This window comes from Pelmatolapia mariae, linkage group LG20 (genome assembly GCF_036321145.2).
Source record: "Pelmatolapia mariae isolate MD_Pm_ZW linkage group LG20, Pm_UMD_F_2, whole genome shotgun sequence".
Lineage (NCBI taxonomy): Eukaryota > Metazoa > Chordata > Actinopteri > Cichliformes > Cichlidae > Pelmatolapia > Pelmatolapia mariae.
Window position 1 is genome coordinate 1,606,381 of NC_086244.1, and position 27,927 is coordinate 1,634,307.

The following is a 27,927-nucleotide window of genomic DNA, read 5'->3' on the forward strand; positions in this document are numbered from 1 at the left end:
TGTGAGAATGAATGGAAGGAAAATGCAATACTTTATCAACGCAGTATCTAAAAACTTTGCACTGTAGTGGTTAAAATCTCATTCTAATAAGAGTTAAAAGCGCATTCGGTTATTAGGTTTATAGGGTTATTGAATTATGGTTAACGGTTGGTAGAATTTTTTTTTAACATTATCTGCCAATCACATCTGCCACCCTTCTCCAAATCTGTGCCCCTACATGGCCCCCCCAACAAGAATTTTCTAGACACGCCACTCACTGCCCACGGGTCTCGCCTTGCGTCCGAAGCGAGTGGAGACGCCACGCCTGAGGATTACTCTCACTCTTTCAGTCTACTGCCGCAAATTGACACTGAGAATTCAATCAACTTGGCGAACAGACAATTTAGACAAGCTCCAATATGCACACTTTGATTTAACAGGTGGTGCTTACCTTTATTTTAAGATGACCCGGGTCGCTGTTCGCTTCCGTGGTCAAACCCCCAGACCGCCCAATCCGTCTTCCTTAGCCTCCTATCGGAATCCCGGACGAGCCCCCAATTATTAATTATTAATTATTATTAATATCAACACTTCACCGAGTACTTTTGATTCCTCAGAGGCATCTGATGGAAGACAAAATACTGCTCAGTAGACCATTTAACACTTTATTTCACTTTCACAATACTTCTAGAAGGGAGATGTGTCCTGCACGACACGTTGCCGCGGATCTCAAAATGGTGACGGGCACCTGACGGTTTCATTACCGGGCACCCTATTCTAGTCTAAACAACAACATTTCAGTAAGTTTCCACTACAAGATGGTTCCCTCTTATCTACTGCTCTACAGGCAAACATGGGAGAGAGTCTACGACTGGTGGACACCTATTCTAATGCCTTTATTATTCAGGGCTGTGTCCATGTAACACTACACTACATGATTATATGGCAGTTTTGATTAATATGAGATTAATATAAGGCACAGTAATAAAGCACTTCAGGTAAGATCATTCTAACACCATGGAAACAGTGGAGCAGTACGAAGTACAAAGAAAAAAGAAGTGATCGTGTATATATTCGGGCTGCTGCCAGCTTTTTCACTCACTGTGTGTTTATATTCCTCTCTGCACTTAATTATTAGTTATGATTATTAATCTCTGGCTCTCTTCCACAGCGTGTCCTTGTCCTGTGTTCCTCCCCTCAGCCCCAACCGGTTGTTACAGATGGCTGCCCCTCCCTGAGCCTGGAGATTTCATCCTATTTAAAGGGAGTTTTTCCTTCCCACTGTCACCAAGTGCTTGTTCTTAGGGGGTCGTCTGATTGTTGGGGTTTCTCTGTATTTTTGTAGGCCCTTTAACATATACTATAAAACACCTTGAAGAGACTGCTTTTGTGATTTGGTCCTTTGAATCCATGAATCCACTTCCTCTGTGGTCTCTGAACAGAGAGACGTGTGGAGATGTTTCATGCAAAATCAGAATATTTTCCAGTCAAATGTGTTCTCAGCTGTACTCCTGCTGCAGCCTGTCTGTTACATTCATATCATGAACCTGTTTGTTTTTAAAGTTTCATCATTCCAAACATCCAGTAAATCATTAAATAGCCCTCATAAATACCTGCTGTACCACTCCATTTATAAACACTGTAAACACTGGTGTGTTGAACACCCACAGCTGTTGCTGCAGTGAGCATGTTTGTCTGTGTCGTCCACTTGGTCTCCGTCCTCTTTGTTCTCTCCTTAGGACGCTGTTAATGAACAGGGGAGTGTCACTTTCTCTCTGAGCTGATCAGGGTCTTTGAACTCTTCTGTGCTCTTCATGTAAATCCAGACGTGATCACATTTTCAAACTGTAGCTCCTAAACTTTGGAACAACATGTTTGCAATCATTTACATCATGTTAACACAATCATTTTTACTAAATGCAAAATAAATTTGATCTACCATTAGTCATGTTTAAAATGATGATTTGAGCCAGGCTTGTATAACCTTTAATGTAAAGTAGTTTTATTTCCTTGTTCTGTCACATCTGAGAAAGAAGATACTCTGCTTCTCGGGTTTTATGTGTTTTGCATATATATCACAGGTTTTATTCAAACAGTGTAAATACAGCAGCTCTGTGTTTGGTCCTCCATCAGCTCAGCTCTTCACTGTAATCCAGATCTCCTAACATGATGCTCTGCTCCGGACTCAGCAGCACACTGTGTGAGTACAACACACTTATAATCATTGTCAGGTTTACATTATTGGATTGTCATTTATGCTTAGAAATATTTAACCATATATGCTTAGAGGTGTATAACCGATTGTGTAGTGATAGGATGTGTGATCTTTAGTAGTCTGCAAAGACTCTGTGTGCCTTCCAGAGTGTTTTGGCATACACACTCACATCCTAGGGTCATGGGAAGAGGTCGTATCTTTTCTTGCTGATATATGGTATGGCAAACACATCTATATCTGTTTTAGTCAAGTGCCTTTTGTTTAGATGAACTGCTGGACCTTTATGTTTATGGGGTCACACTCTGACCCCTCCCCACACACACAGACACACGCACACACACATACCTATACACACACACACACACACAGATGGTACTCTTTGTTCACATGTATACCTATGTAAGACGTCATGTGTTAATGAACCTATGCATATTCATGTAACCACAATACAAGAGCAGTGTTACGAGGGAGTGGACGAGAGCAACTTGGGTCAAGCGAAGGAACGGCGCTTGTCGTGGTTCTCTCCCTCATATATATGAGTAACACAAAGAACTTTGCCTGTTTGGTGTGTAATGCTTTTGCTGTTGTATTAAAATTCTCTAGTTCCAGCGAATAGGTTTATGCTACAAACCTATCAATCCTTTATTTATACATGAAATCAGCTGCACATGTTCAGTCTAATCCTCTTCTAGCTTTCCACTGTGACATGCTATTCTTTCTGCTTTATTGGATCAGTTAATCCAGCGGTTCCCAAACTTTTTTTGCCAGGCCCCCCTTTTTCACAAGAAAAATGTTTGCGCCCCCCCACCACCTAACACCCCCCCCCCGCCCCGCACAAACACATCCTCCGGCAGGATCAGCCTGATATTATTTGTATCCCGCTGTAACTTTACTGCATAAAGAGCTAACATGTCCAAAATGTCAGGAGTAGTTAGTTATTACAAGAAGTGTTTGTGAACTAAAAATCAAGAATGTGGGATACTGTTTGTCCGTGATTTGGAGAGCCCAGCGCTGCTCTCGATGCAGGGAAAACTAATTTTGCAGGGGAGACCTACCTTGGCACTTGTGCAGGTGAAGCCAAAGGGAAGATATGCTTCACCATATTTTCTAGTCTGTGGCTTGGAAGGAAGTTGGTTTGGAAACATACTTGGTGATGCTTCATCTCCTGCTTTGCGTTTGTGTGGGAGCCCCGTCAAAAACCTGTCCATTATGCTAGCAGTGTCCAAGCGTTCTTTTTTTTTTTTTTTTTTCTCTTTTCATACCGTGCCCCCCCTGCAATGGCTCTGCGCCCCCCCCCAGGGGGCGGGCCCCACACTTTGGGAACCTCTGAGTTAATCTAACATCCTAAATAAATGTTTGTATCACCTCAGCAGGACAGTTAGGCTTCACAGAGTCCTGAGAGGAATTCATGGCTGATCGTTTACTTTGAAGAGTTGAAGTCAAACTGTCAACACAAAGAAGTTTATTGACAAAAGTTGGAAACATGAACAGAATAAATGTGTGATTGAAATCTGCTGTTTAGAAAGAGTTTTCACAAGAATCCAGGAGTGAATGAAAGCAGCAGCTTTCTCCTGTTTGGTTTTCATGATTTCTGTTTCATGTTTTGAGGTGAATTAAACTTCATATCAAACACACAGTCTGACACTGAGCTTTCTTTCTGTCTCTTTCAGTGCTGGCAGCAACCTGTTCACTCATCACTTCAGGTAAATGCTGTTTTACTGCTTCTTATATTTTGGTCACAAAGAGCCTTTCTGTGAGATGGCTGGCCCTCCCTGAGCCTGGTTATACTGGAAATATTTTCCTGTTAAAAGAGAGTTTTTCCTACTGTCGCCAAGTTCTTGCTCAGACGGGTCTTCTAATTGTTGTTTTGTTTTGTTTTTCTTGTAGGGTCATTTACCAAAGCTGAACTGTCTTTCCCTTCCAATGTGACTGCCATATCCTCAGGAAGAGTGATCACATTTAACAGCCTTATTGTCCAACATCTGAGCTGTGGTAAGATGGACATAATGTGTAAGTTGAAGATGGATGTACAGTCAGGTCCATAAGAATATGAGCAATGACTTTTGCGATTTTGCTTCCGAATCCTACATTAAACTATCAAAAGGTGACTGAAGTTCAGACTCTCAGCTTTAATTCAAGTTTTAAAAAAGTATTGTGTCATTCTTTCTTAAATCATTTTTTAACAATTCCTGCTTAACCATCTTGCTGGTCCGGACTGGATTCACCTGGGAAACATGAAACACATTGTGAACCTTCATGTTGCAAGGAGGATTCAGTTGAACAGTTATAGATTGTATTTCAAATGGGCCAATCAATCGAGTTGCAAGTTTTTTGGATCCGTCTGCAGCAGAATGTACCTAGAGTAAAGCCAAACCTTTTGGCCGACTTGGTAGGCCGGCACTGGAACATGACATCGATCACCAAGACGCTTGTTTTGGACCACTGACCTGAGGAGAGCAGCCTGTGTGGTCCGCCACACGTGATAGCAGCGGTGCATATGGTGTTGCACGGAGGGTACGGCCAGTTCTTCCTCCATGATGGACAGAAGAGGAGGTTGGTGTCCCAGTGGTGCCTCAAAAGGAGAAACTTCAGTGGCAGCCAATGTACTAGAGTTGTGAGAATACTTAGCAAATGTGGACTAATTTGAGGAGGCTACACAATGGAGCACGCCTTTCAGCTCCTGATTAGCCCTCTCTGCACAACCGTTGGTCTGAGGGTGGAAACCAGATGACAAACTGACTTGGGCCTCCAGTTCCACCAAAACTCTTCCCACACCCGGGAAGTGAACTGGGGACCCTGGTCCGAAGCGTCTTTAACCAGTGATGGCCACCCAAACAGATGTTGGAGGAATTGGATTATGCGGTTCTTACCCGGGTCACAGGCAAACCTGGCCGTGTGTGACCAGTGGATGATCTTAACAGCCGTGGGAACGCGTAAAGCCAGCTGGTGGGACCAGACCCTGGGTCAGATTCTTGCTGCCGCGCCTACCAGGTCAGGGAACCCACGGTGCATGTGGAAGGCAGAATGGTCTTCTCCTTCTCCAATGACTCCTGATGTGGTGCGAATTGGCAGGACAGCATGTCCGGCTGCATGTTTTGTGATCAGCTCCTGTAGGTAATGATAATAATAACAATAATAATAAATTGTATTCATAAAGCACCTTTCCAGACACTCAAGGAGGCTTAACAATAGAATAAAACACATAATAGAACAATGACACAATGAAGAACAATAAAAACAAAAGCACAAAATAAAATTAATAAACAATGGGTTCACAGTGAATATGCAGATGTGAACAGATGGGTTTTGAGTTGAGATTTAAACTGGGGTAGAGAACCAATGTTTCTTATATATGGGTTCTACAGCCTGGGAGCAGAGCAGCTGAAAGCTCTGCTTCCCATGGTAGTGAGGTGGAAAGAAGGCACAGCAAGCTGGATAGAAGAAGAGGATCGAAGTGAGCGGGCAGAAGAGGTAGGGCTTAACAGACCAGAAAGGGTAAGGAGGAGCGAGGTTATGAATGGCCTTGACGGTAAGCAGAAGAAGTTTGTATATTATCCGGAATTTCACTGGGAGCCAGTGAACAGGGGTGGTGTGCTGGTAGGAGGGGGTTCTGGTAATAATGCGGGCAGTGGAGTTTTGAACCAGTTGAAGCTTATGGAGGGATTTTTGGGGAGACCATGCAAAAGAGAATTACACTAGTCAAGGTGGGAGGTAACGAGACTATGGACAAGAATAGACGTAGACTGGGTAGAAACAGAAGGACGTAATCTGTTAATGTTGTATAGATGGAAATAGGCAGAACAGGTGAGATTATTGATGTGAGATTTAAAGGATAGTGAACTGTCTAGGATGATACTAAGGCTCTTAACCTCAGGTGAAGGGAAAACTGTGGAGTTATCAATAGTGAGAGAGAAATTATTTGCCTTCAAAAGGTTGGATTTAGTGCCAATAAGAAGGATTTCAGTTTTGTCCTCATTAAGCTTAAGAAAATTAGAGCTGAACCAGGATTTTATTTCAGATAGGCATTCTATAAGGCAGTTGTTCCCAAAGTGGGGCTCACAGAGCCATTGCAGCGGGGATGCTTAGATACTGCTAGCATAATGGACAGGTTTTTTTGACGGGGCTCCCACACAAATGCAAAGCAGAGTTTGAAGCATCGCCAAATATGCTTCCAAACCAACTTTCTTCCAAGCCAAAGACTAGAACATATGCTGTTGATTAAGCATATCTTGCCTTTGGTTTTACCTGGACAACAGCTATCGTGCCAAGGATAGGTCTCCCCTACAGAAATTGTTTCCCCTGCGTCGGGAGCACACGCTGGGCTGTCAAAATCACAGACAAACAGTATCCCACATTCTTAATTTTTAGTTCATAAACACTTCTTATTATGACTAACTACTCCTGAAACTTTGGAGGTTATATGTCACAGCTAATGGAGTGAGACGTGTGGAGGAATTAAATGAGGATCCAAGTGCAGGCACTTGCTGAGATGCGAAGGTGGTTTATTGAAAAATAAAACACAAGGTGAAAATCGTGGAACGGAGCTAAAGGTAACCTAAACTGGAAGAAACTAAACTACTAAACAGCAAACATGAACATGATCATAACGGAGGGTGAGCAGAGGCAGATGAAGGTGGATGGCAGGGAAAACACAGAGTACACAGTACTCACAGGCAGACCAGCGACTAGTGCACGAGTAGACATGACTTAAATACTCACAGAAGAACACAGGGAGATTACACACAGGTGGGGAACACAGCTGGAAGTAATTGACAAGACGAGACAGGGGAAGCAAAACTGAATACACTCACATAAGACACGAACCTTCACAATAAAACAGGAAACAAGAAACAATTCACAAGGACGCAGACTTGACACTGAACTAAACCTACACTAGGCATGAGGACACAACACCTGAGAACAAAACCCTAAACCAGAAAAAACTGAAACATAGAATATGATATTCAAAACATATACAAAAGAATCAGAACATAAATACAGAAGAATACCAAAATATGAGAAATGGAAAATGCTGCGTCAAATGACCTAGAACTGTGACATTTAAGCTCTTTATCCAGTAAAGTTTCAGGAGGATGAAAATAATTATCAGGCAAAATGTCCTTCATTTGTTAAGATTTCCATTTTCCATTAAGGCAGCAAAAAACTTTGGGAACCACTGCTTTAAGGGAAGAAGGTGGAAGGGAGGAATCAGGCCTGCAGGGGACATATAACTGGGTGTCATCAGCAAAACAGCGAAAGTGAAGATCAAATTTGCAGGAAATGGTACCAAGAGGGAGGATGTATATTATGAGGAGAAGAGGGCCTAAGACTGAACCTTGGGGAATAGACTGGCAATAGACGAGAGCAAAATGATTTCAGTTGAATGAACTAGGAGCGGTCAAGGAGATATAATTGGAACCAGACTAGGGGTGTGACAGAGATGCCAAGAGAGGAAAGTCCGCTTAGAAGGATGGAGTGAGAGATAGAGTCGAAGGCTGAGCTCAGATCCAAAAGGATGAGAATGTTGAGAAGACCAGAGTCAGCTCCAATTAGAAGATTATTAGTGACTTTAAGTAAAGCAGCTTCTGTACTGTGACATGAGTGAAAACCAGATTGAAACCTCGTAGATATTATTGTTAACCAGGTGTGAATGAAGTTCAGCTGCAACAGTTTTTTCGAGTACTTTAGAAATGAAGAGTAAATTCGAAATCGGACAGGGTTATTAAAGTTGTTAGGACCTAAGGAAAGTTTTTTTTCAGTGTAGGAGTGACTGAAGCAATCTTAAATAAGGAGGGTACGATGCTGGTGAGAATAGGTTAAGTCAGCTCACATGTCAGGCAATCTAGGGAACTAAATGCTAAATGTATCAACATTCACTGGCAGGACTTTCAAGTGCTGGCGAAAAATGATCACGAGATCACCCCCACGACCTGAGCGCCAAGGTTTAGAAAAGTAAACAAATCCTGGAGAAGTAGATTCATTCAGTTGAGAAAAGTCATTAGACTGTTTCCAGGTTTTGGTTAAAAGGAAAAAAAATCAAACCTACAGTCAGATTGGAGTCCGGATGCACCCAGGCCCCCTGGCCTTGATTGATTCCAGGGAACGGGCATGCCTACTGGGGTCAGCGTGGGAGCTGACTCATAACACACACATATAGGGCCTTGAGGGTGGGCATGCTTCAAGGTGTCCAGAGGAAGGTCTGTGTAGTCAACCTCACCTCTGGCACCGGTGCCCACCTCTTAATTGTAACTACTTGTAGACATTGAGGGTTCTTGGGAGGGGCTGTGCTGACACCTGCTGGTTTCTGGCAGAAAGCGCCATGCCCCTCCCGTGTTTTAAATGCACTTTAGAACAGCATGCAGCAACATGAGTGGAGAGAGGGTATGGGGTCTTCACACCCCTGTTCTCAACCGGGGGTCTGGGATCCTGGGACTTCTTGCTGCTTCAGGACCGGGGGCAGTCTACATGTCTCCATTCCAGGGCAAAGGGCAACATCTCCTGGGTCTGAGAGCAGATGCCTCTCTGGGGGTGATGGTACCTGGACCTGGGGTATAGAGTATGTTTGGGGAGTGTGAGTGTGTGTACAGTGTATATTTCTGTTTGTCTCCACGTTGGGCAAGTGCTGAGTATTTGTATATGTGTGCATGAGGGTGTGAATGTGCCTGTGTGGCTGTTTGTCTACATCTATATGTCAGGTCGGGTCTTAGACTCCACCTCTCTGGGAAAATCTCACTCCCAGCTGGCTGATGCGCTCAGCCGTCGGTGCATTGGTGGTTCTTGGTGTCCATGGCTAGGCGCTCATGTATGTACTGGCTCACTCTTGGTGGCTGCTTGGCAGGCCCTGGCGCCCATGGCTCAATCTGTCCCCCTTCCGGAGGGTGGGGGACCCTTGGATTTCGGACCTCTGGGCCGCACTGATAGAACTGGCTGCCAGCAGAGTCTGTGGGCATGTCAACGCAGTCCCCTGTAGCTTCTACACGATTGCTGCTGGGTGTCCCCTGTTAAGGGTCCGAAATTGGTGGAGAGTACAAAACCAGGACAGTCCAGAAGATTTGGGTCAAAGCAATCTTTATTGAAGTTCACGCGCGGGAAGACAATCACTGCATACATCAGCAAGGGTCTTCGCCAAAATTATACTTCAGATTGCTTTTATATCATCAGAGTATTATGACGCCTCCTCTTGCGTTTACAGTCACATAATTTGCATGTACAGAACATTTATGTATTTTAAGAATTAACTGCAGACACAGGAGTTCCCCTTTGGCATCTTCTTCCAAAGAAGGCAATAAACTCAGGCCTCTGTGGTCTCCAGGGGCTGGTCTTCTCCACTCGTCACCTGTTGTCAAGACAGAACCTCCAGTGCAGTATGTTAACTGAGTGCCTTCAGGCCTCTTCTTAAATCTGTTTCTAAGTTATATGTAATGTATATGTGTGTTTTGTAAGCATGTGTGCAATCTTTCTTAAGCTCCCCACTTCCTTACCAATGTATCACCCAGACATCGCGCTGAATGAAGCTTGTGACCTTTATTTACCTGGGAAAGCTTCAACTCTTTAAGACCATGGAGCTGCAATGTGTGTAAAGATATAACAATATAAAATGGTTATGACTGCACCTGTGAGAGATTAATATGGTGTCAGTATGTTTGAATGTTTCAAGGCCAACTTAAAGCTATAAGCTGTGTGATTAATGCTATTGGCAAGGCTATGAAATATATTGTAATAATGAAGCAATTTCCTTTGATTCTCACACCCCCCATCTGGGGCTCCTCTCAGCTCTTTCAAGATGGGTGGCGCTGCTGCCCTCCGGTGGTCTTCCTTGGGCTCTCGCGCTCCAGGGGGCCTCTAGATGTCTGGGGCCTTCATCTCCTACATGCCTACTTCATGTCCTGGGGGGCAGGGCTATGGCTCCCCACACCCACTATCAGATAGTTACATGGATAAACCTTTTGAATACTAGCGCCCTCACGCACAGAGGTGTGCACACAGGTTTCACATACACACACTATATCTTTCTTGGCTCCTGCCTCAAAGCATACCATGCTGTGTCCGTCTTGCATGCTGCTCAATAACATTCAATATTTAGTATTTACTGTTACTTATAGTTATCTTGCTGTGGTCTCCCTAATGTGTTGTTCTCTTTTTTCTTGTTTTCTTTTTTTCTTCCAGCAGGTGATCCAGCGAATTTTTTAGTGTCTTTTCTCACTTTCTGTCTTCCCCAATGTTTTTCTTTCCCCTCTATTTTACTTGAAGTTTTCTTGTCTACACCTTTCCCTTTCCTATCCCCCAGTCATGTCTGTTCCATTTGTAATTACTTAAAAGTTAAAAATAAAAATATAAAAAAATAAATAAATATCAAGTTGAGCAGTATGGCAAAGCCATAATTATCCACTTGGAAAAATAAGTCCGTTGGCCGTCAGACAATAATTCTGATTGCTACAGCGCCGAATGGGACAGGCAAAAAACCCCAAAACAAAGCAAACAAACAAACAAAAATGACTAGGCAATCCTCTGGCAAACAATGTTTTCTCAAAGTAATGCGCGGACGTACTAACAAGTTCAACTCAGCGATCCAGCATTGACTGAAGCTCAGCCACACTGTTAAGTACGGACACTGCCGATGATGGTAATCAGCTGCATCTGGCGGTGGCAGATGAGTGGCAGGTGTGTATGGGCAGAACTTGAATAAGTTCAATTCGAATTTGAATTGCTCAGATTGAATCTGAATTGTAACTTCAATAAATGCTTTTTAAAACTGAATTTGAATTAGCCGAATCTGAAATTCAGTGTATTGGTTTGAAAATGATCGTCACTAAATTGAAATTGAATTTTATATTTTGAAAATGGATTCATTTGCTTTGAAACTGTATTTTACCCTCTAAAAATCTAGCTCTCGAATAATTTCAGTTTCACTTCTCACCATTCAGTTTAAGTTCTACAATTTCAGTTCCAAAATTCAATTTTTTGGGACTTACATCCGGTTCCAGTTCCAGAGTAATGGAGCGCAGATTAATAGAACTAAGTTTTACCAGCGGACCGAAAATGGGAATCTACAGCATCTTGAGCTGAATTAAGACTTCAGAAGTCATTTGTCATGTTGAATGACCAGCGGATAAACTCTCAGGTTGGTAATAATTGTATTACATTTATAAGAACAAGCGTCATGTTAACAAATGATAGCCGTACAGTAACTTTTATGCTTATTGTAGCTGTTAGCTAAAAACGCTAATTTAGCGTAGTTTGCCCTGAATTCAGCTTTGACAAACATGACAAACAAATATGATCGACTGTTTCTAGTAGAATTCCAAAGTTGTCATGTTGTACCCTCTCAGAGCTTTGTATGCTTGCAGAGACCCCTACAGTAGGGAAACATGCAAAACAGTGTCCAAACCTTTGTATTTGAGCTTTATTTATGTCTTACACATCATCCCAACTCATTAGCTAACTAAATAACTTTAGCTAAAGTGAATAGTTAGTATAATTTATTAGTGCAGCATTACTGGATCACCTCTGTTTGAAGTGATATAATATTTAACTATCACTGTGTTTAACTACCAGAGTAATTGTTAGGTTACTGAGTGCATGCTTAGTTACCTTTTCTTTTTAAACATACTGCTCCATTGCTATGTTTGACAGGCTGAAGTTATCGGGTCACCTCCTAAATCGACCATCTTTTACAGGTGTTTTGTGTCAGAAATGTAGTGTCCACTGAAGACTGAAGATACTGAATCTCTACGCCTTGCCATTGATCTCTCTTGTGCCTTCATCTAGACAAGAGACATTAACTTAACCACTTTCACATGCTCTGTACCTACATCACCTTCCCTGACAGTCATAGCTTGGCTCATCTGAGGGTGAAATTATAAGAATGTGTTATTTTGCAAAGTGCTCTCTAGGGTTCCTAAATAAAATATAGCAGGTAATTTCTTTTGAATTTTCTTTAATAATCCCCAGTAATATGGAAGAGGGAAAGAAGTTGGCAAGGACTACTAAAAATAAACCTAATGCCTAACAATGGAAAATGTAAAGTTGTTGTGAAGCCACGCCTTTGTTATTTTAGCTGTGCGCTTAGGGTCATTGTCTTGTTGGAAGGTAAACCTTCGGCCCAGTCTGAGGACCTGAGCACTCGGGAGAAGGTTTTCATCCAGGATATCACTGTACTTGGCTGCATTCATCTTTCCCCTTGATTGCAACTGTGGACCCAGCTAAGGTGGAAGTGATTTCCAAGATGCCAAAGGAGGCTCTCATGGAGAAGGATGGTTGCACTCCTTCTGTGAAAAAGATTAAGTCCTTTTTAGGAATGGTCTTTTTTTTTATCAGTGCTTCATTCCTGGTTGCTCAGCCATTGCCAAGCCTCTGTTTGCTCTGACGGCTGGCCAGAAGAGGAAGGGACGGACTAGTCAGGCTGGGAGGGGTGCTGGCATGTTCAGGAAGTTGACTGCTGCAGATTGGAGCCCTGCGTGTGAAAAGGCCTTTCATAAACTGAAGGATGACCTCCTTAACTGTGCCGTGCTGGCTCATCCTGACTTTTCACGACCGTTCATTCTGTCTGTGGATGCTTCTCTGGATGGACTGGGAGTGTTTTTTTCACAATTGCCTGTCGACGTGGATAAGGCACACCCTATTGCTTTCGCAAGCAAAGCGCTAAGCAGGTCACAGCAGAGGTACCCGGCCCATCGCCTTGAGTTCATGGCTTTGAAGTGGAGCATCTCTGAGAAATTCAGCCACTGGTTGAAGGGGCACGAGTTCACAGTGTGGACTGACAACAACCCACTCGTTCATATATTGACCAAGCCCAAGCTGGATGCTTATGAACAAAGGTGGGTGGCCAAGCTGTCATCTTACAACTTTGATTTGAGGTACATCCCAGGTCGAAAGAATGTTGTGGCAGATGCACTCAGTCGTGACCCCTTCACCTATTCTATTGGCAGGCGCTTGCTTCAGGAGCCCTACGAGCACTTGGTGCAGAATGCAGAAGGTGTGTCGGCTCATGAGGTGCAGGACGCTTTCAGGTTTGGTGTCCAAAATCTTCAGGTTGCACATCAACCAGCTCCAGCTCTGACCTCAGTAGATTCCTACAGTTCATCGGAAGTCAAGGCTACCTTGCTTCACCATGGTCACTGGGAAACTGGCGGGGAGAACAGGGCTGCTTCCCTTCTCCACCTTGTTCAGCAGCTGCAACCGGTTGGCCATGATGTATTACCATAGCTTACCTTGCATGAGCTAGAGGACCGCCAACTTCAGGATCCAACCATCTCTACTGTCCTGCCACTTGTAGCCCGCAGGAGGCACCCTTCCAGACGTGAGAGACATGATATGGATTCCAGGGCACTGGCCCTATTGAAACACTGGGAGAAGCTCAAGGTTCGGGATGGGATTCTCTACAGGGAGACAAGAGACCCTTTGAGCAAAACAAAGAGACTCCAGTTGGTGTTGCCAGCGAATTTACGGGCTCAGGCCTTGGAAGGTGTCCACGATTTGGCAGGGCACCAGGGTCAAGTTCGGACCCTCCATTTAGCAAGGCAACGTTTTTTCTGGCCCAACATGGAGAGGGATGTGAAGGAGCATATTCGGTGCTGTGGAATGTGCATACTCGCTAAGACTCCAGAGCCTGCAGCACGAGCCCCGTTAGAGAGCATTAAGCGCTCTGCTCCCATGGAGCTCATCTGCATTGACTTTTGGTCAGCAGAGGACAGAAAGAAGCGCTCTGTTGATGTGCTTGTGGCGGCTGACCACTTCACGAAAATGGCCTTTGCTTTCCCGTGCAAGAATCAGACTGCCAAGCAGGTTGCCAGAAAGTTGTGGGACTTTGTTTTTTGTGTATATGGTTTCCCTGAGCGTATTCACTCAGACCAAGGTCCCAGCTTTGAGAGTGAATTGTTGTCTGAGCTTCTGCAGATTTCGGGCGTTGCCAAGTCCCACACTACTGCTTATCACCCTATGGGCAATGGTGGCACAGAGCGGTTTAACCACACACTTGGCAATATGCTGCGAGCTCTCCCTCTCAGAGCCAAACAGGAATGGCCGCAGCAGATTTAGACAGTGACCTTTGCTTATAATGCCACTGTTCACGAGACTACTAGATATGCCCCATTCTACTTGATGTTCCGCCGTGTCCCACGATTACCGGTCGATGTTATGTTCAAGTCTGTTTTGCATGATCCCATTGTGGTGGACTTTAACAGCTACTCCAAGCTTCTTCTGTCATACTTGTCTGCACACCAGCAATGAGCAGGAGCATCAGGCTTGTCAGTACAATAAGAAAATCAAGGGTGTGTCTCTGAATGTTGGGGATCGCGTGCTGCTTGCCAATAAAGGCGAGCGGGGCAAGAAAAAACTTGCAGACAAGTGGGAGCCTCGGGTTTATACTGTTGTGGAGAGGCATCCCAGGACCCACATCTACAGGATCAGTGACTCTTCAGGCCAGAGTAAGGTTGTACACAGAAACCTTCTGTTGGACGTGAGTTTCCTTCCTGTTCAGGATTCATTGGGAAGTCAGTATCTGGACGTTTTCTCCAGTGAGGGGGATCTCAGTGCTTGTGGGGATCTGGAGGACCCTGGCAGTGTAGAGACAGTCTACCGTGGCAAGGACTTCCTTGAGGGTGCTTTCGGATTTGAGCCATGGGGTGGATATGGATTCTGTGGCAGGAGAGCACGCCTCACAGTCCACGGATCGTCATCACGGTTCATGTGATGGTGCGGACATGGACAATGTCTGTGTTGCTGCTTTACCTGACTCTCAGACTTGCACAGCTCACACTTCAGCAAGTCCTTCTGGTCAGACCCAGCGCTTTGCACTTCCTACTCCGGTTGACTGTTCCATTACCTCTGATGTGACGCAGTCTGGCGCAGTGCTCCAGCTGCCTGTCATGGGGACACTGTCGTTCCACAGACTGTTCCTGTTTTTGACTCTGACATGAATCAGACCTCTGGTCAGCTGTATCCTGGGCAGCCATCCAATTTGCCAAGACATGACCCTGACCATGCTACTGTTTGAGGCAGAGTGGTTACCAGAGCAGGTCGGGTGGTAAAGTCAGTCAACAGGCTGATAGAAAATATGGTCCAGAAGCCTATTACATGGGGCCTGTTACCGCCACGGGAGGCTCGGCCTCTGGCATAGACTTTTCGGTCATCCCATTGCGTATTATGAATGTGTATTTGCTTACACGTTTGATGAGGTGTAGGATGCACCTTTGTGTCCTAAAAGTGTTGGATCCCTGATCAACCTATCCAACTTCTTTTAATCCATTTTACAGATAGTTTTTTAACTGAACTATGGGATAAGATCCTTGGGTTGCCTGGTCCGGAGGTGATGGTAGTTCAGCATTGTTGTGCCTCTTGGTATTGCAGTACCGTTCAGATGTGTAGTAATTTTGGTGAAATTCAAGGCGGGGTGAATGTAACATATGTGTTAAATACTTGTGAATTTCACCCAAAACACCCCTTTTTTAATTATATATTTCATTTTGCATCTCAATCTCCTACCTGTGTGATCTGAGTCTGTGTGCGTTCATGTGTGTGTGTGCGCTGTGTGGTGACGTAGGCACGTGCATGTGTGCCCCGGTCACAGCTCCTTTCAGCATGGCCGGAGGTAAGTCACTGCTACGTTGCTCTCAGCTAACTAAATTTTGTTCAGACCCCAAGCTGCAATGTGAATACAGCCGAACCGCTGCGTTTTTGTTTGTCAATAAGAGATTCATTCGGGATAGGTTTTGTGGAGGGCAGAGTTCGCTAATTTAAGTTTTTAATCAGTTTTAGCCAAGAACGCAGCTGTAGTGTTAGCATGCTAAGTTAGCCTGGTTGCTAGCGGCAGGTGAACGGACTCGCTGCAGTTTTTTTTAACAGCGTGCACTCTTTTTTCCTTCGTCAGGAGAGGTGTCCTGGCAGGCGCGTGACACACACAGATCAGATCCGTATTTCTGTGTTGCAGGTATGGAGATGTTTTTTATGTTTTGGAGATGCAGTCTTTCATTCATTGTTTTATGGTACAGTGTTATATTGCCTGTTGGATGACGATTATTAATATGATTGTACTTAAGTATAATGTTTGAATTGTACGTACCAAAATATTGGGTCCTGGTTATTAAATTGTATTTGTCTGATTGTTTGTTTTTGAATTATTTTGTTTATTGTTCTTATGAGTTATTTTTGATGATTTTTCAGTGACATTATTTATTTTGTGCTTTTTGTTTTTGAGAGCTTAAGTTAATGTTTTAAAACAATTTGTTGTATTTGATTTATTATATTATTGTAATGTTAATGAAGCTGCAAGCACAGCTCCTTTCAGCATGGCCGGAGGAGAGGTGTCCTGGCAGGCGCGTGACACAAACAGATCAGATCCGTGTTTCTGTGTTGCAGATGTGCAGTAAAGAGCCAAAGACCCAGTGCTGTCTCCTGCCTCTTACTTTCACGCCAGACAACAATGCAATGACAGGCGTAACACATGAACGGGTTACACTGGTCTCCTTGTGTGTATATATATTGTGGGTGTCGGTCTGTGCTCGTTGTCGGCTCGTCTGCGTTTCATGGTGTTCTGTTCCTTAGTCTGCGTCTCTCTGCCCTTCACCCCGTTTCGTGATGATTTCAGGTTGGCTCTTTAGTTTTTCCCAGTTTAGGTTCTCTTCAGTAACTTCTCATGCTTCATTGCCCGTTTTTGTCACTCTGCCACTTTGCAAATAAATATCACTCATATCATCAGCCTTTTGCCTGCATTTTGGTTCCTCATTCTCACAACACCTCACGGCTTGCCCCGGGAGCTGTGACAGGTGGAGGGCAGCAGTGATGGTTGACTGTCTACAGCTTTCTCCCATCTCCTGACTGCATCTCTGGAGCTCAGCCACAGTGATCTTTGGGTTCTTCTTTACCTCTCTCACCAAGGCTCTTCTCCCCCAACAGCTCAGTTTGGCTGGACGTCCAGCTCTAGGAAGGGTTCTGGTCGTCCCAAACGTCTTCCGTTTAAGGATTATGGAGGCCACTATGCTCTTAGGAACCTTAAGTGCAGCAGATATTTTTTTGTATCTTTGGCCAGCTCTGTGCCTTGCCACAATTCTGTCTCTGAGCTCTTCAGGTAGTTCCTTTGACCTCATGATCACAGCAAAGGGTCTGAATACTTAGAACCATGTGATATTTCAGTTTTTCTTTTTTAATAAATCTGCAAAAATGTCAACAATTCTGTGTTTTTCTGTCAATATGGGGTGCTGTGTGTACACAAATTAATTAAAAAAATGACAATATAACAAAGAGTGAAAAGTTTAATGGGGTCTGAATACTTTCCGTACCCACTGTATGCTGAACAGGCAGTCAGACATGCTGTAACTGTTGGGTAGAAAACTGCATGAACACCATACGGCAGGGGTCTCAAACTCCAGTCCTCGAGGGCCGGTGTCCTGCAACTTTTTCATGTGTCCCTTTTGCAACACACCTGAATATGATGAGTAGGTCATTAGCAAGACTCCAGAACTTGACTGCATGCTGAGGTGGCAATTCAGCCATTTGATTCATGTTACAGCAGCTCATTAGAGAATGAACATGGTGCAATAAAAGTATTTTTAGAAGTATAAGTATAATTTAGAAGTATGTAAGTAACACTTATATTTACTTAAATTTACTTGAGTAGGGTTAGGGGTTGCCAATTCAGCATGCAGTCAGGTCTTGCTAATGACCTACTAATTGTATTCAGGTGTGTTGCATCAGGGACACACGGAAAAGCTGCATGACACCGGCCCTTGAGCACTGGAGTTTGAGACCCCTGTCATACGGAATATGACAGGTGTGGTTGAACTGCATGAAGACTCTGAAGTTTCTCTTCTGGCAGGACAGGAATGTAGCCTTGTCCTGTGAGCCACCGTAAGGATGTACTTGGAGTAGAACTGGACTGTCACCGGCCTCAGGCTCTTCACCTTTTCAAAGACAAAGCAGTCATTTAGATAAAATATTAGATATTGCTTACCTGCAACTGCACAAAGAGAATTTAGAAATGTAATCATTGAAAAGAACGAACAAGCACTGATAGTGTAATCTACAGCTGTGGCCAAATGTTGAGAGAACGAGAAGTGTTGTTTCTTTTTTGTTTGTTTGTTTTTTTGTTTTTAAAAAAAGTTTACTGTTTAAGTGGTCGTTGTATATCATATTGTATGACTTCAAAGAGAGGTGATCCAGTAATGCTGCACTCATGAATGAAACTATTCACTTTAGCTAAAGTTATTAAGTTAGCTAAAGAGTTGGGATGCTGTGTAAGACATAAATAAAGCTCAAATACAAAGGTTTGGACACTGTTTTGCATGTTTCCCTACTGTAGGGGTCTCTGCAAGCATACAGGGCTCTGAGAGGGTACAACATGACAACTTTGGAATTCTACTAGAAACAGTCGATCATATTTGTTTGTCAAAGCTGAATTCAGGGCAAACTACGCTAAATTAGTGTTTTTAGCTAACAGCTACAATAAGCATAAAAGTTACTGTACGGCTATCATTTGTTAACATGACGCTTGTTCTTATACATGTAATACATTTATCAAATCAAATCTCTTTTATTGTCACATCACATGTACAGGCACACTGGTACAGTACATGTGAGTGAAATTCTTGTGTGCGAGCTTCACAAGCAACAGAGGTGTGCAAAAATACAATAACATAAGAACAAGCAAAATATAAGAATGGGTAAAACTGAGAATTATATGAATAAATATATGTACAATATAAGAGTGTATGCATATTACTGAATGTGTATACTAAATATGTATATCTACGTGTGTGTATATATGTGTGTGTGTGTGTGTGTGTGTACATATTTTACAAATTAAATAGAGTAAACAATAAAATAAAATATATAAAATATAAAGAGGTTGGTAGTTGGATATTGTGCAAAACAAGTGGCATTTATATACAGTATGGAGTGCATAATGTTGAAGTTCCAGTAGTGAGGGTGAGGTGTCTATGAAGTGTTCAGCAGTCTGATGGCCTGGTGGAAAAAGCTGTCTCTCAGTCTGCTGGTACGGGACCGGATACTGCAGAACCTCCTGCCTGATGGAGGTACTCTGACCAGTTTATGGCTGGGCTGACTGGAGTCCTTGATGATCCTCCCCGCTTTCCTCAGGCACCGCTTCCTGTAGATGTCTTGGAGGGAGGGAAGCTCACCTCCAATTATCCGTTCAGAGCACCGCACTACTCTCTGGAGAGCTTTGCGGTTGTAAGCGGTGCTGTTGCCGTACCAGGTGGTGATGCATCCAGTGAGGATGCTCTCAATGGCACAGCGATAGAAGGTCCTGAGGATGTGGGGGCTCATGCCGAATCTTTTCAGTCTCCTGAGAAAGAAGAAGCGCTGCTGCGCCTTCTTCACTGTTTTGTTTGTGTGTACTGACCACGTGAGATCCTCAGCCAGATGTACACCAAGGAAGCGGAAGCTGCTCACTCTCTCCACAGCAGCGCCGTTAATGGTGATGGGGGTGTGTACTTCTCTGCACCTCCGGAAGTCCACTATCAACTCCTTTGTCTTTGCGACGTTGAGGGTGAGATGGTTGTCTTGACACCAGTGGGTCAGGGCGCTGACCTCCTCCCTGTAGGCCGTCTCATTACCTTTGGTGATAAGACCCACCACTGTAGTGTCACCCGCAAACTTCACAATGATGTTGGAGTTGCTAGTGGCCGTGCAGTCATAGGTGTAGAGTGAGTACAGGAGAGGGCTCAGTACACACCCCTGTGGAGCACCAGTGTTCATTGTGATGGGGGATGAGGTGATGCTGCCCGGTCTGACCACTTGGCTTCTGTCAGACAGGAAGTTAAGGATCCAGCTGCAAAGGTAGCTGCTCAGTCCTAGATCCTGCAGTTTCCTGTCCAGCTTCGAGGGAACGGTGGTATTGAATGCTGAGCTGTAATCTACAAACAGCATTCTCACATACATGTCTCTCTTCTCCAGGTGTGAGAGGGCGGTATGTAGTGTCAGGGCTATGGCATCATCAGTGGACCTGTTGTGGCGGTATGCGAATTGTAGAGGGTCCAGTGAGTCGGGTAGTGCAGAGCAGATGAAGTCCCTGACCAGCTTCTCGAAGCATTTGCTCACGATGGGGGTCAGGGCTACAGGTCGCCAGTCGTTTAATGAGGAGATGGTGGAGGATTTGGGTACAGGGACGACAGTGGCCATTTTGAAGCAGGCTGGGACTACAGACAGAGAGAGGGAAAGGTTGAAGATGTGTGTAAACACTCCAGCCAGCTGAGCCACACATGACTTGAGGACGCGGCCGGGAATCCCGTCCGGACCAGTAGCTTTGCATGCGTTCACCTTCGTGAAGCACTTCCGCACATCCTCCTCAGACACAGTGTGCACACTGACATCATCCGCGGTGCGCACACTGTCCGGTCTCATGGTGTTCGCTGTGTCGAATCTAGCATAGAATACGTTTAGATCCTCACACAGAGAGGCCGTGGTCTGCGGTGTGCTGGTTTTCCCTCTAAAGTCTGCGATTGTGTTTAGTCCCTGCCACATACTGCGAGGGTTGTCAAACTGTTGCTCCACTCTGTCCCTGTTAGGGATGGGTATTGATAAGATTTTCACGATTCCGATTCCATTTTCGATTCTGTTTAACGATTCGATTGTTTATAGATTCTCTTATCGATTCTTTTTAAAAAAGGAGAACACTAAGGTCGATTAGCTTAGAACTTTGTTTTATATCTTCTCTTTGAACAAGATAGAAATTTAGGAGTAACATGGCCTTACAAACCCAACAGTGAGATCTTAAGAGATCCACAGCCTATGGCTCTTCAATGGGGTGTCACAGGGTCCCCGGGGGAAAAATTGTAAATGTAAAATAATAAAATAAATATTCTTCTGTAGCAATAACAAAGTATAACATAAATTATTCTGTAGCAATTACACAAGAATATCCAGTAATGTCCCTGCCTACAATTAAACACATTCACTTACCGAAAATCGGGGGCATCTGGTGTGGCAAATGGGTGCAAGCCTTTGACCACAAACTTAGTCACTGCTCGGTGACATTCTGGCCTGAAAGGAGACGCTACCGGTAGACTGCAGCGAGAGCTGCCAGCATCTGAGCCAGCCAGACTCATGGTCACCTAAATGCACAGTAATGGCAGGTTTTGTAATAAGGCAGATCGCGCTAACATAATATGCACTGTTAGTTGATTATATGCCTGCCGCATTAACGGGAGAGGACGTGCAAACGTTACCGCTGCTGCTGGGTTGAGATTCACGAGTCTGGAGCGGAATTAAAAACATGACATTCATTTAAGGTCATCGCGTGTTTTGTGAGCAAATGCTTTTGCATATTCGTAGTGTTTCCTCCCTTAAATGAAATATCTACTTTGCAAGTATTGCAAGTTGCCCTATTGTCATCTGTTCTCGTAAAGTATGACCAAACTTTTTAGCGTTTGAGCCGCCATGTTTCCTGCCAGGTAAATGACGCTCCGCAATGCGGTGACATCATTCAGGGCAACTGGAATCCATAAGGGAATCGTTTGCAAAAATGGCAAACAATTCCAAGGAATTGAAACAGTGGGAAACGGTTCTCAACAAGAACCGGTTTTCGATACCCATTGTAATATTTAAAGAAATTAGTTTACTGCTGAACTGTATATAACCATCATCCTTAACATTACATTAATTATCATTTCATCAAAGTGTTTATTGAAGCTGCTGGCATTATGTTATAAGTTATATTATAGGGGTTATCATAATCTAATATTAACATGTTTATTACAGGTGCAGTTATAACTACTTTAAAATGATTGAGTTAATATATATATATCATAACTCATAGCCTGAGTATATTGTTACAGTAAAATAGTAGCTGAGCAAAGGCCTGAATGTATTCAGCTTCTTGTGGTATTTGAGTTTGCTTAGTTACAGGTGACGAAAGGATGTCCAGTCCATGGGGACCTCAAAGGCCTGAGATCTTCACCATATTTGGATGGATGGGGAACTTCTGTGTCTGCAGTTATCTCTTAAAATACATGAATGTTCTGTACATGCAAATTATGTGACTGTAAACGCAAGAGGGGGCGTTACAATACCCTGATGGGATAAAAGCAATCTAGAGTGTATTTTGGGCAGAGATGTACAACTGATGTTTTGCAGTTTACACCTCTCCACGCTGCGTGCATTCATTAAAATCAATTGTTTGACCGACCTCTTCTGGACCATCATTGTTTTACTCTCGTCCTCAATTTCGAACCCGTAACATTTGGTGCATTGGCCGAGGGTTGAGAGAGGGAGAAAGTTGGAGATTGAGACTGAGAGGGTCCAAGGTGCTCAAACAGGCAGACGCGAGTCAGTGGTCGAAGTGAGTTGACATAAGCCGGCTTATCTAAAGGTAAGGCACTACCTGTTGAATTATTTCCAAACTGTGCCAGATTGACGATTACAAAATTGAAAGTCTACTCACTGAAAATTACTGGTAAAGGTCTGTTTTGATTTTGGTGAAAATCTCATGAGAATTGAAGTTGAAGTAATGATAATGTAAGGTTAAGTGACAGTACTGATTAAAGGAAAAGCAGTTGGACTGCTACAAGGATTTAAGTAGTTGGACTACTAAATAGGAATAGGTAAAAGTAACGGAAACAGGAAAAGTTACAGTAGTTGGACTACTGAATTTAGGATATAGGTCATTTGAAATCTGTATATGGTAATACAGTCTTAATTGATTATAAAGCTGGGCTTGGACATCAGTATAGTAGGTTTGGTGGTTTCATAGGGTGTCTTCAAAAGTAATTAAATTTCTGTAGAACGGAACTCTGGGAGTTCTAAGAAGTGCATTGCTCAGAGGTAACGCTTGCCAAGGTCAAGGACGCTTAGATCTTGTCCTCTTTTGAGGGATAGTCAGTTGGTCACTGTGGAGCCTGGGGCACTCCTGAATAACTAGTGGTTGGACCACTTTGCCGTCCGGGACGGTATTTTGCACTTTTTTGGTCGATAGAAACCGGGTTTCGGGCGTGTGACGTTACAATTATAACTTCGGGGAAGTATAGTTGGTTGCCGCTTTTAAATTATCTTAGATTATTAGTTATTTGACCACGGCCCGGGGCCGAGACTGGTTTTAATTGATTACAAAAAACTCAGGGAGTTCATCGGTTGGACCGTTAAAGTTAAATTTTTCTAAATTCGGTAGGTTGTTCGCTTTGAGGCCTTGTACATATTTGTATATTTTATAAGACGTCTCGGTGTTATAATTGGTTGTTATAATTTCTATGTTTGTATATAGGCTCTGTCTGCCACGGGTACTGCAGCAGGCTGGTTATTTTGAGAGTGTGTCTGTGAAAATGCAAATAAGGAAGCTGAGAGGTGCATAGAGGATGAGGAAGTTTATAGAGACTGCTAGACATTGCTGATGGCTGTATTTAAGACGCTGGTTTTGTTTATGACAATATTGTAAGTAAAGTTTTATTTCTTGCCATGACTGTATGACTTTTGCGGGGTTTTGAGATAGGATACATAAACTGTTGATACTTAGGACCGTTATTTGGGTTCTGAGAACTGAAATTGAATTTGCGATAATTTAATCAAACTAAGATGTTTTAGGATTTTTAGATGGGTTTTGTTTCAGTTTGAGATAATATACACAGTTACATTTGGTGTTTATCAGGTACTGTGGTTGACTTTGAGTGATACATATAGGTGTAAGTCGTTTGATGTTTGTTGGGTTAAGGAGGACTTTAGAAGATTGTAAGTGGTTTTTCGGTTAGTCAGATAATATATAAATAGTTAGATTTGACAGACTTGTTTACAGTTTGGCTTTATGTTAATATAGGTTGCAGCTGGCACAGAGGAAACACAGCACAACATCTTAAGGGTTTAAAATAATAATAAATAAATGAATGAAGTTTTTTAAGGGTTCTTGTGTGTGTTTTTAGGGATAGTTTTTTGTGGGTTTTTAGGGGGAGTGTGTGGTTGTGTGTGTCAAACGGGAGGTCTGAATACAGCTAGTGAGCTGGTGACAGACGCTGTAACATGAAAACAGAGGAATTAGAGACTAGAATGTCCTAGAAAGCAATAAAATGCAAATTAAGAAGCTGTGAACTGCTTAAACCACAGTTGGTTTCACAAGCACTGCTGCAAACATTGTTGAATGCGTGTGTTTAAGACGCCATTTATGTTTATTAGAGGGTTATAAATAAAGTTTTGAGTGCTGTAGTGGATGTATAGTAATTGACTGAGTTTTGAGTTATATATATATATATATGGAGTGCATTGTATATACTTAAGACTAACATATTACTTTCAGTAGTAACCTCTCTTCAGAAATAAAGGCTGTGGTGTTTTATTTTTCCAGTTATGCGTGTGCTGTGAGAAGGATTAGAGGTTTAAATTGTTATTATTTGATTTGCTCTTTCTGAGTTTGAAAACAATGCCTGTAAAATACCATTAGGAAAGCGTATTTTGAGTGATTTTAACTGTGTGAATGCTGTCAGTAGTTGATTTGAGTGACTCTGTGTGATTTGTACCAAATAGTAAATAAGTAATAATAACACTAGGGAGGTTTATAGTAGAATGAGTGAAAAGTGGGAGGTTGAGAGAAAAGGCAGTGTGTATGAGACGATTATGAGAGTATTGGGTGAATGATGTCACAAAAACTGACAAATGCAAAAAACTTGGAATATTTAAAAGGGTGTGCATGAAATAAGGGTGTATTGTTTTTAGACCAAGACTTAGTAAAACTAAAGAGGGTTTGTAAACTGTAAATATGAAAAAACAAGGGTTTGATTAATTTGTAGAAACAGGAAAGAGAAACAGGAAATACTGTGCTGCTGTGTGTGTGAGAAGAAGGTGTGTGAGTGATTGATGATGTGAGGGGAGCACCCAGAGAAATAGACAGACCTTAAATTCTAAGAAGATTAAGCGAATGCATGTTTTAAGAAAAGTAATAAAGTAATAAAATTATATTAATTACAGGTTTTAGAAAAGAGACAGACCGAGAGAAATAAATACATAAACTAACAATTACATTAATGAAGTGAAAACGCACGTACACAAACTGTTACATGTGAAATTATTGTTGGAAAGTTTAATACACACATGAAATAAAGAAAGCAGTTTACACTCCTTTAATTTCCAGAACCAGTGTGTCCCCCAGACCTGATAACACCCTTGCCCAGTTGGCCCCTGTATCAGGCGAGCATGGAAGGCTGGACAGCCCATGACGGGTAAGATCCCACCTCGAAACCCTGGGACGACCTAAGGCAAGGCGCAGTCACGATTGCTTGTACCTAAGTCCCGGAGTGACCTTGGAGTCACTGGAGGAGACGGGATTTAACAGGTAAGGCCACTGGGCACAGGCGAAGGGGAAATGCCACTAACAATGACCAGTGATGAGCCAGAGAGAGAAAACACACCCTGTCAAAAGGAGTCTGAAACACTGCAAAAGAAACATTTACGAGATCACAAAGATCACGAATAAACATTTATAAAAATCACACATACAAACAGAAAATGCACTAACCCTACAGAGATAAGCTCATGAAGAGTAATGCATAGATAGTGATTAAAACCTGCCTAAGAACACAAACATATGTAATTAAATGAGCTTGCTAATTTCATGAGTGTTAAACTAGTGTGAATGTTGAAGAAAATAAACTTAAAACACACTTGGATAAAATAGAGTTGTGGAATAACTCAAACGAAGCTGTATGACAAGGGAGTGAGTTATGGAAAAAACAAAAACAAAAGAGAAGTGATTAAAGTAGTTTAAGAAGGGTGACTTAGGAGCGCTGTTGCACTGATTGATAAAAAACAAGTGATTAGTATAGAAAGAAAATGAAAATAATTGAATAATGTGATAAGGTTTAAACATGTATTTATCTTGTGACTGAGTATGAAAATTAGTTGGAGAGCTAATGTGAGTGATGACAGAGGAGCTTGCTGTGTGTGTGATTGAGGCCTTGAGGAAAGGAAGCAAAGTAGACAGTTGAGAGGTGGAAATTTGATTAAGAGGTTTATAAATTAGTGTTGACATATTGTGAGAACGTGCTTATATGTTAGGTTGAATGTGAGTTTGGTAAAGTGCTTAAAGGGGGATATTGTGTACAAAACGGTGAAGCTTTTAAGTTTTGGGTGTGTTCTATGGGTGAAATTTAAGATTGTTGAAGATTTTTGAGGTTGTTGTTTTATTTTTTAAAGAGGGAGTTTTAATAAACATGGACATGTTTAAGGGGTTTTGTAACAGTGCACTTATAAAGAAAAACCTGTCAGGTGATTTTGTTTTGTACTTTGATGAGCTAATACTCAGCTCTCTTTTTTCTCATTTTTGTTCTAAGCAGGCCTGCAAAAGACAACAATGAATAACGGCGCCGACAATAGTCTCAGGAAAATAAAAAGTAAGGTGACCTTTTCCGAATTACAATGGGTCAGATTGTGGGTCCCTGTCTAAGAGGATTGCAGCGAGCCAATCCAGTCCAAAAGTATAAAGAACTATTTTGCTAGAAACGAGTAAAAAAAAAGAAAATAAATGATTATATAAATACACTGAGTTTGCTGAAAGTGGAAAATCTGATTATTCGTGCGGAAGTCTACCAATACCCGATGTTAATGCGTGTGAGTGAATGTGTGGGTGAATGGACGGACCAGGAAGACCATAGGTTGGACTGACTGGACACTGACAAAAGACTGGACTAAGGTTGGACACATGACTGATAATTGTTATGTTTTAAGTTTTCTTTTATAACACAGGGTGGATCATAAGTGGGAGAAACTGAGTATGAAATGTGAAGTTCTGGTTAACACACAGGCTTTGTTTCTAGGACGTTTAAAGGATGCAGGCTGTGGATGGAGCCAAGAAGGGATTTTGACATGATGATTAATTTGATTTCATTCCTTAAACACAGGTTTGAAGGCCCGGAGCAACTATACCTAATATGATATGATTAACTTTTCTTTTAATTCCCTAACCTGAGTGAAGGATTTTGAGTTTGTAACACATGAGATGTGTCACAAAAAGGGGGGTGTTAATATATGCGATTAGCTACATGAAATGTGCTCTTTTAGGGTTACTAAGCAAATGTCTACGTGACCTTTACCTAATAACCTTTGTGATGATAAACTTGTTTACCGACTTGCTCTCTTGTAGAACATACAGACTTAGGAAAGGGGAACCTCAGCTCTGAGTGTATTAGAGCTTGTAATTAAATGTGGGACTTGAAAAGAGGAAGCAAATTTGGTACAGGACGTACTTGAGATGATTAGATGAGAGAAGGAGAAGGTCAGGAATAGTTTAAAGTAAGATTGAGAAATTAAATGGGGTAAAAGGGGGTGTAGCTTCAGGGCAGCTCACAGCCCGGCGTAAACGCAAGGTGCTGTCGCACAGCTTAAGTTATTTGGTTGATTTATTTTATGACAAAATAATAAGGAAATATTAAAATATACCACACGTTGAGGAGATCTCTTTTGTTATATTTTAGTGTTTAACATGGAAGATGCCTCTCTGGAGCTTCTCTCCTGATGCTACTCCACCAAAAGACGCTTATCCATAGAGACTATGTCAGCTCCCAAACAGACAACAACAAACCAAGACTAGCAAAAAACAATCTGAATATAAATAATAACAAATAAAGAATAATACAGAATCCAAATATGAACGAAAGAATAAAATAGTGAAATGTGGATTATTAAATATTAAGTCTCTCTGTTAAAAGAAGTGTCTGTTAGCTGACGCCGAGCGGTCGCAGCAGATGGCTGCCCGTACCTGAGCATGGTTCTGCTGGAGGTTTCTTCCTGTTAAAAGGGAGTTTTTC

General features: G+C 42.6%; 1 protein-coding gene across 4 annotated transcripts in view; it reads left to right on the top strand.

Moving 5' to 3' along the window:
- LOC134618236 (L-rhamnose-binding lectin CSL1-like) overlaps positions 1-27,927 on the top strand; it is a 57,676-nt gene that overhangs the window by 4,085 nt on the left and 25,664 nt on the right. The window contains exons 3-6 of one of the 4 annotated variants that reach the window (XM_063463539.1): positions 671-779; positions 1,151-2,179; positions 3,865-3,897; positions 4,082-4,186. In XM_063463539.1, the coding sequence (XP_063319609.1) occupies positions 2,146-2,179; positions 3,865-3,897; positions 4,082-4,186 (172 nt within the window). In that variant the 5' untranslated portion in view covers positions 671-779; positions 1,151-2,145. The remainder of the gene's footprint in view (positions 1-670; positions 780-1,150; positions 2,180-3,864; positions 3,898-4,081; positions 4,187-27,927) is intronic. The other 3 variants (XM_063463540.1, XM_063463538.1, XM_063463541.1) reach the window with 3 other exon arrangements.